Source organism: Lathamus discolor, chromosome 2, assembly GCF_037157495.1.
Source record: "Lathamus discolor isolate bLatDis1 chromosome 2, bLatDis1.hap1, whole genome shotgun sequence".
NCBI lineage: Eukaryota > Metazoa > Chordata > Aves > Psittaciformes > Psittacidae > Lathamus > Lathamus discolor.
The window spans coordinates 51,022,990-51,037,004 of record NC_088885.1 but is presented as its reverse complement, the minus strand read 5'-3'; the positions used below and the strand labels follow the sequence as shown (position 1 = coordinate 51,037,004).

Genomic DNA, 14,015 nt, shown 5'->3' with positions numbered 1-14,015 from the left:
GGTATACAAGTAATGGTCAGAAAACCACATTTTGAAATAACACTAAGCATGTCTGGGATTTTCTTTGTACAGCATTTTTACCCCAGTATTATTAACAAACCTTATTTCATCTTATTACTCTACTAATTCTTTAGCTCAAGTATATCACAGTGTTGCAAGATCACAGACTAACCTGACACATTTTGCTTTACTATCGACATTAAAGAGGCGGTCAAAAAAAGTAATTATAAACTCAAACCCTTAAACTATTGCAGAATGGTTGAATCATTGCTCAGCTAATGAAGTCGCAATAAGGCAGGTAGTACAGAAACGATATGCCAAACAAGCTATACTATTAGCTTATCTCCTGTTAGCCTATTTTTTCGTAACTTACACTGAGGCCTCTTTAAAAGAAGTACATTCTAATTTATGGAAGCAACCAACTGACATTTAACTACTTCAATGAAACGGAGCACAGGTCACATCTCATGACATCTTGATCCAATGTGTGCAACAACTAACATTTACTTATTTCCCCCTCAGCTGTCCCCAGATACAGAACTGCTAAATATATTCAACAAACCATAGATGTCCTTATGGTAAAACAAAAAGGGACAGATTTTGCTTAAAATATTCACAATTGACTGAAGCAAAACATCTTATAAAACCTTCTAAAAGATTTTATATACCTACAAAAACAAATTAACATTGAGCCATTATTCCTCAACAGTCACAAGTTTCTCCCTCCTAGCCACTGATTCTTGAATTTCCTTTTATCTCGCTTTCATTGAAACATGACATGGGCCTAAGCTGAAGTACACGTTCATGTTATTTACCTGTCCTGTACAGCTGTTATTCCTAAGTGTCAAAATATAGGCACCAAAAAATAAAAATAAAAAAAAAAAGTAAAAAAGCATGCTGAAGGCTAAGCTTTGTAATACAAAAATCAATACAACCAACATTACCAACTCCTTCTTGACCTAGCTGCAGCAGTTTTCATGTTCTTACTGTCTTTAACTTGGTCTTACAGTCATTGTGAAAGGACAGAAAAACAGATATCCCTGCAAAATGTTTACAGACAAAGGTATTTTCATTTCATACTAATCTACAGTATAATTACGTATTCCAATCACAGGTACTCAAAAGCAGCCCATAACACTCTCATAACTCTTTTCAGACTAATTTGCTGAAATCTACCTGTACAGTAAGATTAATTTTTTCCTCTGCAGAACTGCAAATAAATGACCTGGCACTGTAAAGCTATAATTTTAACATGTTTTCAGAGTTTAATGTAGACACTTGTCAATGTGACCTGCTAACAAGTAAGCTAAATGTTCTCAGCTTCCATTTCCTGCCATTCTCAAATACAGTATTAGGTGTGCCTGTCCTCTATACTACAAATTAGAAACACACTACATTTAGCCACATACATGCCATTTCTGAGACTTCAATGGAAGAAGAAAGCATACAAAAAGTTAAGATGTGCAGCACTCAGCGCAAGACTTACCATTTAAAATATAGCCCTTAACTGTGTACCTTACATCTTGCAGATCATGTTACGGGTTTGTATAACTGTCAGTTAAGTATGCTTTTATTTTAATAGGGAAAGGGGAAAAATCCTGATCAAGCTACTTGAGGTATCTGAATACCAGAATAATCAGGATATACTTCTAAACAACAAGAAAAGTCTAATAAATGTTAAGTAGTGTCATTTTCAATCACTCCTGTTTAAAGAACTTCATATCTGAACTTAAGATGTCAGCTTATGTCAAAAATACAAAACCAAACAGCTGCCTTTGATGTGACTGATTAAACAACTTTTGTCTCTGGTATTACTAACGGAATGAGTAAATGGGTTGTAATATAATGTACAATAATTCAGTTACATACTAGTAAACATTTCATGGAGATCAGAGCACTAAAGTCTCAGCTCATGCTGCATGATTTTATAGACAAATAAATATGAGCTTAAATGACAAATAAACATACACTGTTAACAGGGTACCTCAAAACTATTTGGTGAGCTATTACAGAGAGTGGCCTGTGGGTACTGCAGTTGGAGGTACATGCAAGCATTAAACACAAAGTCAAATGTTGTTTCCTAACACAGTTCACATCTCTTGCACTATCCAAACCACTTTTCCAGAAAAATTAAGCCAAATTTAGAAAATTAATTGCTTTTAATCAGAGATAATCTCATACTGGAGAGGATTTCCAAGCCACTTTCCCCAGTATTTTGTATTATAGGAACAACAGCTTTTCATGGAATACTGCTTGAAATCAACAAAAAGGTTTCTAAATGCAACTAAAGTTCAGTCCAAGGACTTTAGTTCAGAAGAAACTGAACATTCTACCTGCACTGGCTTCATCACATACTGAAAATCTATTGTGACTTGCTCTACACCTATAGTTGTTCCAGAGTTCTACTGGTACACGGAGTAGAACGGGGGAGTAGAGCTTTTCTATGTGCAAAAATACAGAAAAAATAAGATTTTCCATACCACCAAAAAAGGAAAAAGGAACAGGTTCACTTTTCACTTATGTTTATTACCTAGTTACCTAGAGTTTGCAAAGACAATGCACTACAACACAATACATTAGAAACTTAATCTTAGTTCAGACTTGGTCTACAGTAACATGACTAGGAAAAGCCACTGCTATTGATAAATAGAGTGGATCAAATTAAATATTGAGTAGTAGTTTCAAAAAAATGCTAGTAACTATTTTTGCAATACTTCAGCATTTTATTCCATCCCCAAATAAGTAGTTTTAATTACAAAACACATTCTTAAAAGCCATGCTCCAATAAAAGAGGGGAAAGGAAGAAATCTGCCTTTTAACAGCAGAAATGGCTATTTCATTATTTGGAAAGGAACCTACATACCACGTTTTACTTGTATGGACTAAGCTGCAACTGCTAACACAGGCTGGACTTTGCTGTCATGACAGCCAAATCTTTATACAGTAGCAAGCACTCCGCAATAAACTGTTCTGAACACTGGCCCACCTCACCTGCTTTAAGTGTATGAATAAACTGCTATATTTTTAAGTGGTGCTTTTATTAAAATAAACTCAGTGAGATTTTGGGAAGCGGTATCAAGGAAAGGCAAGCAGATGGAGAGACTAGCTGACACATAACAATAGCTGGTGAAATATTACTCTTATTTTCTGTAATAAACACCAAGATCAAAACATTATGCAAGTTAAATTTCCTTGAAAGGTTCCCAGCAGGAGTTTTCCTTTTTGTTTGTGTAGTACACGATTTCCTCTCACCCACAAAAAACATACCAAGAACGTGCATGTGCCACTAACACTAAGCAGCACTTCCTTAATCACTCATTTCCAACAATTTATGGATGATCAGTGGCAAAACCGAGCAAAAATAATGAAAGCATGCAATGAAAGCTCATTGAGACAAACTGGCTTGGACTTCCTAATCATTTCTGAGTCTCTAAGATGGGGGTCTGATACAAATTAGCCACTGGGAAAAAAAAGTCATCTGGTCATAAAATACAGTACAGGGTCACTTTTATGTAAGTTTGCCAAAAGGGACATAAACCAGGACAATTTCAAACTGTGACACAGGATAGAAGTATATTAAAAAAATCTTTGTTCCTCCTCCATTGTGCTGTCATGTTGCTCAGCTTTATAGACATTCTGAGCACCAGCTCTGGCCTCTTCGCTTCCACCTGGTTTACCTAATTAATTAAGCAAGGAAGTTACCTCAAATTTTTGTACTATTTGTTTTTATTATCATGCACTTCTTTTGATGTTCCAGGAGTTAACCTCTTAATCCAGACTCTGTGTGTTGTGTTCTGAACATTTTGGGATGTCTGGATAATTTGGATAATTGGTCAGGATGTTGCTGTCGCTCATGTTAAAGTTTATGCCATGACTTCAAGTTCAAAGATCAGTATTAAGGTAAAATACTTCATAAAGCCTTTTTAAAACTCTACGCTCGTGATTATGCAATACCCAGTTATTCCAGTTTCTTACAACAGTAAATTGTACCGTTTGTATTTTCTTACAAGGAAATTACTCCTAAACATCTTCATCTTTGTCAACTTCAAATAAATACAAATTTCAGTTAAAGTTACATCAAGAGAAAGCGTATTTTAAAGGTCAGGAAAAGGTACAGCAATTATCTCCTCAAAAATGCTTGCCTCCTTCACACAGTAGCACATATGTAATTTTCTGTGCAGTTATGAGACATAAAACATCAGCATTCTGAACTGCAGATGCTCAGCTGCAAATACCACAGTTTCCCTTTTTGGGGAGGATGGTAAAGAGTGAGACTAATTCTGACATTAAGAAACATTTGACATCTTTGTTTCATAACTGTACTACAGAATTTGAGCAGGCCAGTGGCAAAGACCTGAAAGAGTCTCTAAACAAGAAATATAACTTTATGCTCAGGCTCTACAAAAGAAAACAAGAAGAATATAAAAACATGAAAAAGTTTTTAACGCTGATGCAGGAGATTAAAAGTTACTTCAGGTACTTCAATAGCTCAGTTAACAACATCAGGTAAGGTGAAATACATCACAGTGACTTCAAACTACTTCATTAGTCTGGAAAACCCAATTTACATGTGTGCATGAAAATAAGTGTGTGCATAAATGCACACATAGCACGTACATATATTTACATAACGATATACATACACACAAATGTATTATACACCTCCCATGTTGCTTTTATAATTATTTTCCTGATAACACTAGTTCTATTTAATGGCAATTGCAGACTTAAGTAACAAAGAAGAGCACTTAAGCTCTTTAAAAGGGCATGGTCAACCCCCTTAGACCCAATATGCCATTCTGGAATTAACACAGTGCTTTTCATTAAAAACTAGGCAGAGAATCAGTCTGATTTTTGGTACAACACTACATCACTCTACGGCGAGTGCCTGATTTCCGTATTTCTCTCCTCTGCACAATATGCAAGTCATTGGTTGTTTTAAGCTATTGCCCTGGGGAATCAAAAGAGTCTATAAGAGGGGCCATGTGCCATTAAGAAAGTAAACCAGCAACCAAGAAAATAAGCCATAGTAAATTGGAAAATGGTTAATCAAACCCATTCTGATTCATGAAACTTAAAATAGTGAAGGGGCAATACTTCCTTACAAGAACATGGAAATCTCTTTCCATGGGAAGACACAAAGCTTGTAATAGTAATCTATGAGCTAGATGAAATATCGTAACCCCCCAAATGGTCACATTACAGTGAACACAAAATCAATTTCTATAGCATAACCTATGATAAGCACTCAGATAGCTAAATACTTTGGAAGCTAGGCCCATGTGATAATGACTAACACTACTGCTGCAATTTAAGCTGAACAAAAATCTGATGAAAAAATGAAATAAGAAACCCAAACATTTAATTTCAGAACTGAACTTCCTTTAGTCTTTCCTTTTCAGAACTTCTATTAAAATTGAACAAGTAATTCTTACTTGAACAGCTTCAAAAAGACATCCTGACAGTGCACACCTACATCTCAAGTGACCTATTTGTTCATCCTAATGAAGGTAATTCTATGACAAGTTCAAGATGACATGCATAAAAGCTTCCACAGGAACAGTCTTTTTACCCAAATTTTGAGCTGAGTATCTAGAATCAATTGCTTTCCCTACTCCTTGCATCCAACTCCTAACTGAAAGATTAAAGATTATACATCCTGTGCCAAGCCTCCTTAATGAATGTCTTCACATTTACAGTAGATTGCTCTTCTCTTTACAGACAAAAGTTTTGTCAAATGTATAAAATGTTCTTTTAAATTGAGATCACTAAAATCTGATTTTGCCAGTCAACAGTAGTATTTGAATCATGTTGAATCTCTTTAGCCCATTACCCTGAAGTGATATGAGACAATATGACATTTAAAAATTAAAACAAAATTAAAACAAAAAATCCGACTTTTACAAATTATTTTGGATTTTATTATATTGCGCAAGCACCAGAATTCTACACAGTAATCATAGTCTCAAAGTCTTCTCTGAAAAGAAATAAGCAATGTGTCAAAACTTAAGGAAAACAAAGATGGGAAGTACCCGTCTCAGATTCTAGAACCGAACAGGTTACATGTAATCCCAAGTTCAAGTAACCGTAAATTTTCCCAGATTCTAATCACTAATTCTAATCTAATTCTAATCACAGTTCTAATCTAAATTATATACACAAAGTACTTCTTGCAAGTAGAATCATTTATCTGCATCAGAATTGGAAAAGGACAGCAAACTCAATTTTAGCTATCAACTTAGCCCAGAAGTGACATTTGCTACATTATAAGAAAAGTGACCAAAGACACAGTATGTTCATATTAAATAGACTACAATTCCTACATCTTCACCAGTAGCCTTAGGGCTCACTCGAAGCTGGTAAAACAATCCAGTACATTCACATCCATTTTGGATACTTTTAAACAGAGCAGCCAGGTAGAACAGACATTGGACAAAGGCCATGAGTATCTGTACTAAGAATCAGACCTGGCTTTTAGGACATACCAAAAACATCCAGAAGAAAGCAAAGTAACAAAACAAAAACAAAACAAACATCTGCAGACAGATTATGGTTCTATCTCATCTAGAGTCACAAATGCTTGTAAGTGCAAATATGTAATGGTGATCCTATTTATCTTGAATAGGGTTTATTGATAGCCAGTATCATAAGTTTAGAAGTTACACTGTAACTGAAGCTTTATGCGAAGTGCAAGTTTATTGCAGCTGAGATAGATGATGTATCTGCTGGTTGGAGCCAGCAGAAAAATACAAGTCAAGGGGACATACCAGCAATACCATACATGGTACACCAATGGAGAATAACCCTGGTTTTGGCTGGACTGCCAGAGACCAACCCCACCAAAAATCAGTTAGCTTATTTCTTTTTAGAAGAAAAGATACACATTAGCTGTGGCTAGATACTTGGAGTCAAAAGGAAAATGGAGCCACCTCCACCTAAAAACTAACAGGACAAAATGAGTTGCTAAAAGTTCTCTTAGTCCTCTGGATACCTAAAGTGATGGAAGATGCAGAGTGTTTTCCAGCCAAGATGGATAAATGGAGTTAAACATAGCAGCCCATCACCAAACTCCTTTGAAGGTGAACTTACTAGCTTGGCCATCCAAAGTTGCAATTGAAGTAACATACACATCTACAGGTAGGTCAGTACAAAGTAAAACTGCAGTAGCATCAACAGCTCAGAAAGGGCTGCACCAACCCAGTAGTGACACACTATCTTGGTCAGGTCCCACGGGTCCATTGACACAGATGTATTGCTCAGTCTATGTAACCTCTCAGTAACTTCAGCTATAGGGTAAAACTGGGGTTTTTTCCCCACATTCTCTGAACTAATGTTTTCCTTCATGCTGTACTCTCCAAGTATCTACCTTTGTTGTTGTTCTCTGTTTTCTCTCTAAGTACCTACGTGAACCTTAAAATCCCAAATTGAATGCAGTACTTCAGCTGAGTTTTTCCCAATTCTCCCCAGAACAAAAATGGCAACTCCATTGCCTCAATGCCAATTCCTTTCAGTGCAACCAGGAATTACATTTTCCTTCTCACTACAATCATCCCCTTGTTGATTTGTTACATGTGATCCAATGACTCATCATCTTTTGTACCCATCCTTAATGGGTTTCATTTTCCTGATTTCAGACCACATTTCAAGACCCTTCGCTTTGTAGTATCTGTCATCTAAAGAGCACAGAATGCCCTCAAGCACACCGTCATTAAAAAACAAAAGTGTAATCATTTGGATCATAAAGATTAATGCAAATGTGCTACAACTGGCCTCCAGACAGTTTATTTGATATTTACAATTTGAAATTCATTTTGCTGTTCTTCCCATTATAGCAATTTTCATTGTATTTTTTTAGTTAACATATTAATATAATCGTTATCATCTTACTGTTCAGAAAGTGCTTTGCCAAATTCCACGCCTTGCTGAAATACTCAGCCCTCTCATATATATGTGTATAATACATACAACTAGGTTTAAGGTTTTCGGTTATTCTCTACCCATTTATGACAGTTTTCTTAACATATTATTGTTAATCCTGACAACATTTGAACCTTTTGGGGGATGTTTGTTAACGTTTAAAATTCACAAGTCGAGCTTGTTTTCTATAGGTCATCTATTACTTAATCACCCTTCCCATTAGCAGGAAGCCTGTACTGCTTTCTCTTGTCACTTTATTTCTAGTGTATTTATTGAACCTTCTCTCCATTTAGCATCCCAGCAAAATCATTTCTCATAAAATAATTTTTTGATTAAAATATTTTGTTACTAAAGAATCAAATTCAGTCATTTTCTTGATCTCAGTATAAAGGGCTTTTCAAGGACCATCATTTTTCCCCTAAGCTTACTCACAGCCACACACCAAATACTCGCTTCACCTGCTTATGCAAAAGCATTCACTCATATATACGCATTCACATAAGCATACACATTCCAGCACCAAATTCTCCCAAATCTGTAGTTTCATCAGAAACAAGAGCTAAAAATTGAATGCATACCATAATTACTTTGTATTTAACAGCATTTTCCTACCTTTTTTAAGCCAGCAAATCCTTCCGATTCCAGGAAGAAGAAGGCAAAGGGCATCAATACAAACAAACATAAATTTGAAAAAAGAGAGGCAAGATTCCACAAGCCTGCAACAAACAAGAAAAAAATTGTCAGACTTTTAGCTTCAAAAGTTAAATATACCCCATTTCTCCCCTTAAATAAAACAATGTAGTATACGTACAATTCTAACAGAAGACAGGTTTCTATGATACAGTGTTATTTACAGGCCTGAAAAATACTCTGTCTTTGTATAATGATCTTGAAACAAAAATTGGATACCAACTAGAACAGCAGCAAACGTATGAAATCTTGTGAGACAGGCTGCAAGCTCAGGTGGACTACTTCCACAACGTACCATTGAAAGCTCTTTAGTTGACCATTTACAGAGTTTTTTAGTACAAAGATATTCTACCACTATCAGTGACTCTCCCAAAATTCAGTATACTCACTTCCATAGTTTTTCCAAGAGAAACTCAAGCAAATCACAGATTTTAACATGAGCAACACACAAATGCCACCATCACGGTAACACAAAAAGCAGCATTTCATGATGAGATAACTGCTTAGTGGGCAAGAGGAGAGCAGTGGATTTTGTGGATCAAAAGCTTTAAACATCACCTCCCATTAATCCCCTCATAGTCTAATTAACGAAGTATGGGCTAAGTAAGTGGACTCTGATTTGGACTGAAAGTTGGCTGAGTTTCTGGGCTCAATCGTTATGACCAGCAATACAAAGTCAGGCTGGAAGCCAGTCACCAGTGGTATATCCCAGCGGGTCAATACTGGCTTTAACATCTTCACTCATAACCTGGATGACGGAAGAGGGTGCATACTCAGCAATTTTGCTGAAGATACAAGGGTGAGGAGCAGTTGCCTGCCACTCAGATGATCCTCAGCAAGCTGAACAAATGGACTGACAGCACACTGGGGACCAATCATCCCAAAAGCAGCCTTGTAGGAAAGGCCTTAGAGGAGTTGAACACAAGCCAGCAGAGTGCCCTTGCAGCAAATGTGAACAGCATCCTGGGCTGCATTAGGAGAAGTGTCACCAGCAGCTTGAGGGAGGTGATCCTTCCTCTCTGCTCATTAGCAGAGCTACTAGCACTAGTAGCACAGATCTGGAGAACTGCATCTAGCTGTGGGCTCCTCCATATAAGACAGGAGCCCATATATATGGGAGCAATATATTGCTATACTGGAGCAAGTCCAACAAATGACCATGAAAATTATTAAGGATTGAAGCATCTGTCACTCAAGGAGAGGATATGAAAGCTGGAACTGGTTAGCCTTGAAAAGTGTTGACTCAGGGAGATTTGCAAGGAAACCAGTGTTGGACTTCTCACAGTGGTATCCAGTGAATGGAGAAGAGACAATATGCATGAACTGAAAAACCTACTGAAACATTAGAGTGGGGGGAGAGGGGGAGGGAAGGGGGAAAACAAACAGAAAAAAAAAACCCAAAGAAACAAACAAACAAAAAAAATCCACACCAAAACACACCCCAAACTTTTTCCACTGTGAGTGTAGTCAAACACCGCAACAACTTGCGTATGGAGGTCTTGTAATCTCCACACTTCAACATATTCAGAACCCAAATGGGCACTGCCTTGAGCAGCCTTCTCTGACCCTGCTGTGAGCAGGGCAGTCAGACTAGATTATTTCCAGAGGTCCCTTCCAACCTCAGCCATTCTGTGATCTAGGTGAAAAATCTAGAAATGACTAAAACTGGGACATCTGTAAGACACATGTGACATCTGCAGGAAGGGAAAAGGTTTAGAAAACAACCTGAAGTGATAACTGATCTCCATTAAGTGTATCTGCTCTATTAAGATCTAAGATGAACACTTTCTGAACAGACAATTTCTGGTGCCTAAACATGAACCCATCATCAATCATCCTACTAAATGTTGTGCAGGATGCAGTGTTCCTCCCTTCTAAAAGCAGCAGCTTACCTGCAATTTAGCAGCTAACAGATTCAACTAGTGTCACATGTTCCGCATCCTGAAAACACAGCTTTTATTTTGTAGTTGAGAAGACAAGGCCACCTTTCCCAAAACACACACATTTCCACAATTACACAAGACTATATTGTACCACCTGAAAACCAAAAGAGAACATCCCCCATGATAAGAAAATTTGAACTAACGGCTTTGTTTATTTCTTTCTTCTCATGAATAGGCTTGTTCATTTTCTTCTTCGAAATTATCCATTTTAGAAAGAATAGGCAAGGAAAGAGACATTTACTGAATGTCTGGGGAATTCATCATTGACAGAAATTCCTCTGTTTAGTTCCAAATGTAAAACACTTTGCAGCTACCTTCACCTACACCTCCTTAAAAATGCTTTCACCATATTATTTCCTTTTTCTTTAAAGGAAATTATTTACACTTCAACAAGAAATAAAAACAGAGGGAGGAGGGAGGAAAGAGAAGGTAAGAAATCTACTTCAGCAATTAATAGGACCAGGACCCAAATTCAGCCCAATAAGCTTAAGAAAACAAAACAAGAAAACTCTAAAAGATGCGTGAAATATAATACTCAGTTGCTAAAGAAAACAGACTGCCTAAAGGTAGCTAAACTGCAGCTAACAAAGAGGGGGATTTTTCCTTTTGAATTTGCTTAGCCAGGAAGCTCCAGTTACCATTCAAGAAACATTCACACATAGCAACATCAGCAAGAATGTCATTAACAGCCCTTACTAGGGGTACACTAACTCAAATAGTCTGCCTTTGGTTTTGGTTGCTGGCTTGATTTGGTTTTGGGGTGTCTTTTTCCCAGAAAAGAGAGTCAGAGTAGAAATACTATGAGATGGGGTAAAGGTCTCATTTCAGCTGTTTTCTCTGAGGACAAATAGTGCATTCAGCTACCTAACACAAAGCCGAACACCTGGTTGTCCTAATTTCAGCAGCTGTATCACATGTAGATTTACAATGTAAGACAGTGCTCAGGAGCTGCACAGTATGTGCAGAGTATTTTAACAGAGGGGAGAGTGGTGCACATCTGGGGTGGTTTTTAAAGAAATCCAGAAATTTACACATTAGCACCTGATAGGAACCACACTTACAGAATATTAAATTACAGGGCTAAAATATACATGCAAAGTTACGAGAGGTAAGGACAATGCTATACTCCTCCTGATACACATACATTTTCTTCAAAGTAAGGAACACGCAGGGCTCTCTTCTCCCCCTGACGTGTGTCTTATCCTAATTTGATATTCCAGAAGTCAAATTAAAATAGAACCAGAAAAATAATTATTTCACACTGCACTGACTGCATCATAAAATTACATGAGAGAGACTTGAAGGCATCAACATACATAAAAGCTTTAAGCAGCTTATTGGAATAATTGGATAATAATAATAACTGGAACTTTTTTTTTTGCATTTGCAGCGACCTAAGAATATCACCCATAAAACAAGTTAATAAAACATAAAAATTAATCTCTCAGTCTCTGGCAAACAGATCTGACCCTCAGCAATTTGTCAGTTTTCTGCTCCTGGCAGTTTCGTTGCATTTTACCCCCACCTGGTGGTTGTATCCAACAACAGCATAAGTGAACATCCAGCTGTCAGAAGAATTTCTGGGTTTAGTTCAACATGCATTATATGAGAGTGTTTGTTCTGGACACGGATATGGGCTTTCTGCCTAGTTTCAAAAACTAGAGGCATATATTTTCTATTATTCTACATGCCATAACTAATGCAGCAGTCTACAATATAAAACCCCTTAATACTACATTCAAGTACCTCAGACTACATCTGTAATTGATAAATCTGGCAAAACTGAAGTGTTGTAAAGCAACACAAATCTTCCCATTTGATAACATTTGCAAAGCAGTATGAAAACCGTACATGAAGACTATGCTAGACAGTATTATGGAGACAGGAATATTTTCTGGACTTGACCGCTTGTGATAGAACTATCAAAATTTGAGCAGGTATTTCATAACTAACTTCAGAAAGGTATTGCCACTACACGGAATAGTTTTTTACAGAGCAGGGCAGTGCTATTGTGCAAACCCAGTGAACACCACATGAGGGAGCCCTTCCCTAAGGTAAGGCTTTGAAATAAGGCACACTAATTTTTGTCAAGCTGCAGTAGCAGAAACCTGTCGCCATATCCAAAATCTACTGATGTCTCTGAAGTCTTCACAGCAATTGTGGTGAATCTTGGGTTAGTTCATTTATATCTACCCTTAGCATAAGCTTTGCAATACTGAGTCAAACTTGGAAACAACAAGATGCTGAATTTACTTCCTTGCTAGACATTACTATTGGACTTATGAAATACAAGTGCTACTGTGCATGCATAAGGTGGCCCTTTCAAAAGACTGTCCCATTAAAATCAAAAGATGATGGTCACTGGGAAATCCGAAGGCCTTCCTATACAACAGCTACTTTTACCAGCAAATTCCTAATTAACCCAAGTTTTATCAAGTGCTGTAGCAAATGACAGAATAAAAACTTCTTCAGTTATTATCTAAATTTTCTCCCTCTACAATATTTGATTGTTGTTTTTTTTCGAAGTCAGTTCAGACACAGAAGGAAGGTTTATTTTCCATAAATATTTCTTTTCATATTTGGGAGTAAAGAATGTAAATCTGAGCAGCCAAATCCTTGTGAAAAATGAGGACTCGCTGGGGGTTTTTTCCTCCATGCAGGAGATGGTGTGTCTCATACCAAATTAGCAATCCCCCATGATGTGTGACAAAACAGATCATGGAGTAACTCAACTAGAAAGAACCTCTGTAGTCATGTAGTCTGATCTGCTGCTTAAAACAGCTAAACTGCAGGTGCAATCAGGCTGCTTAGGGGTTTAGCCAGCTGAGTTTTAAAAACTTCCAAGGATTTGGATCTCTCTGGACAACCTTTTCCAGTGTTCAACCATCCCTGCTGTGAAGAACTGTTGCTTTGTGTCTTGCAAACATTGCTTCTTGCCTCTCACTGCACATACCAGAGAAGAAGCTGGCTCTATATAAAACCCCTCACCAGTTGCAAATCCAGCTGTGCCCTGGCTCCCTAATTTCACACCAGCATATTAACCCAGGTGATATTTCAACACTTCTCCTGGGCAGTTCATCCCTACTTTACCTTTGGTACACCTTCTTTTTGGTTTTGAGCTCATGTTCCCTATTAAGCCAAGTCAATCTCCTACTACACCTGCCCATTTTCTTGCACTCCAAGGTACATATTATCATGCTTGAAGGTTATCCTTGAAAGTAAACATGTCTCCTGGCATCCTTGGCCTTCAGGATGTTCTCCAGTGAGGTCCCATACACATTTAGTGAAGAGGACAATCTACTCTCTCAAAATCTGATGTCTTTATTCTACTATTTTCCTTCTTCACTCTTAAACTACTCTATCACTGGTCAGGGTCACACCTCCAGTCAACCCCCCCTTATTCGTGTGTTTAAAAGAAAAAAATTCTTTTACCATCCAGGTAGCACAAAAAAAACTCAACCAGTT

General features: G+C 37.3%; 1 protein-coding gene across 2 annotated transcripts in view; it reads right to left on the bottom strand.

Annotated features, from left to right (window-relative positions):
• The window catches only part of LMBR1 (limb development membrane protein 1), a 79,636-nt gene that overhangs the window by 43,480 nt on the left and 22,141 nt on the right, over positions 1-14,015 (bottom strand). For both annotated transcript variants that reach the window (XM_065666804.1, XM_065666805.1), the window contains one exon: positions 8,530-8,633. In XM_065666804.1, the coding sequence (XP_065522876.1) occupies positions 8,530-8,633 (104 nt within the window). The remainder of the gene's footprint in view (positions 1-8,529; positions 8,634-14,015) is intronic.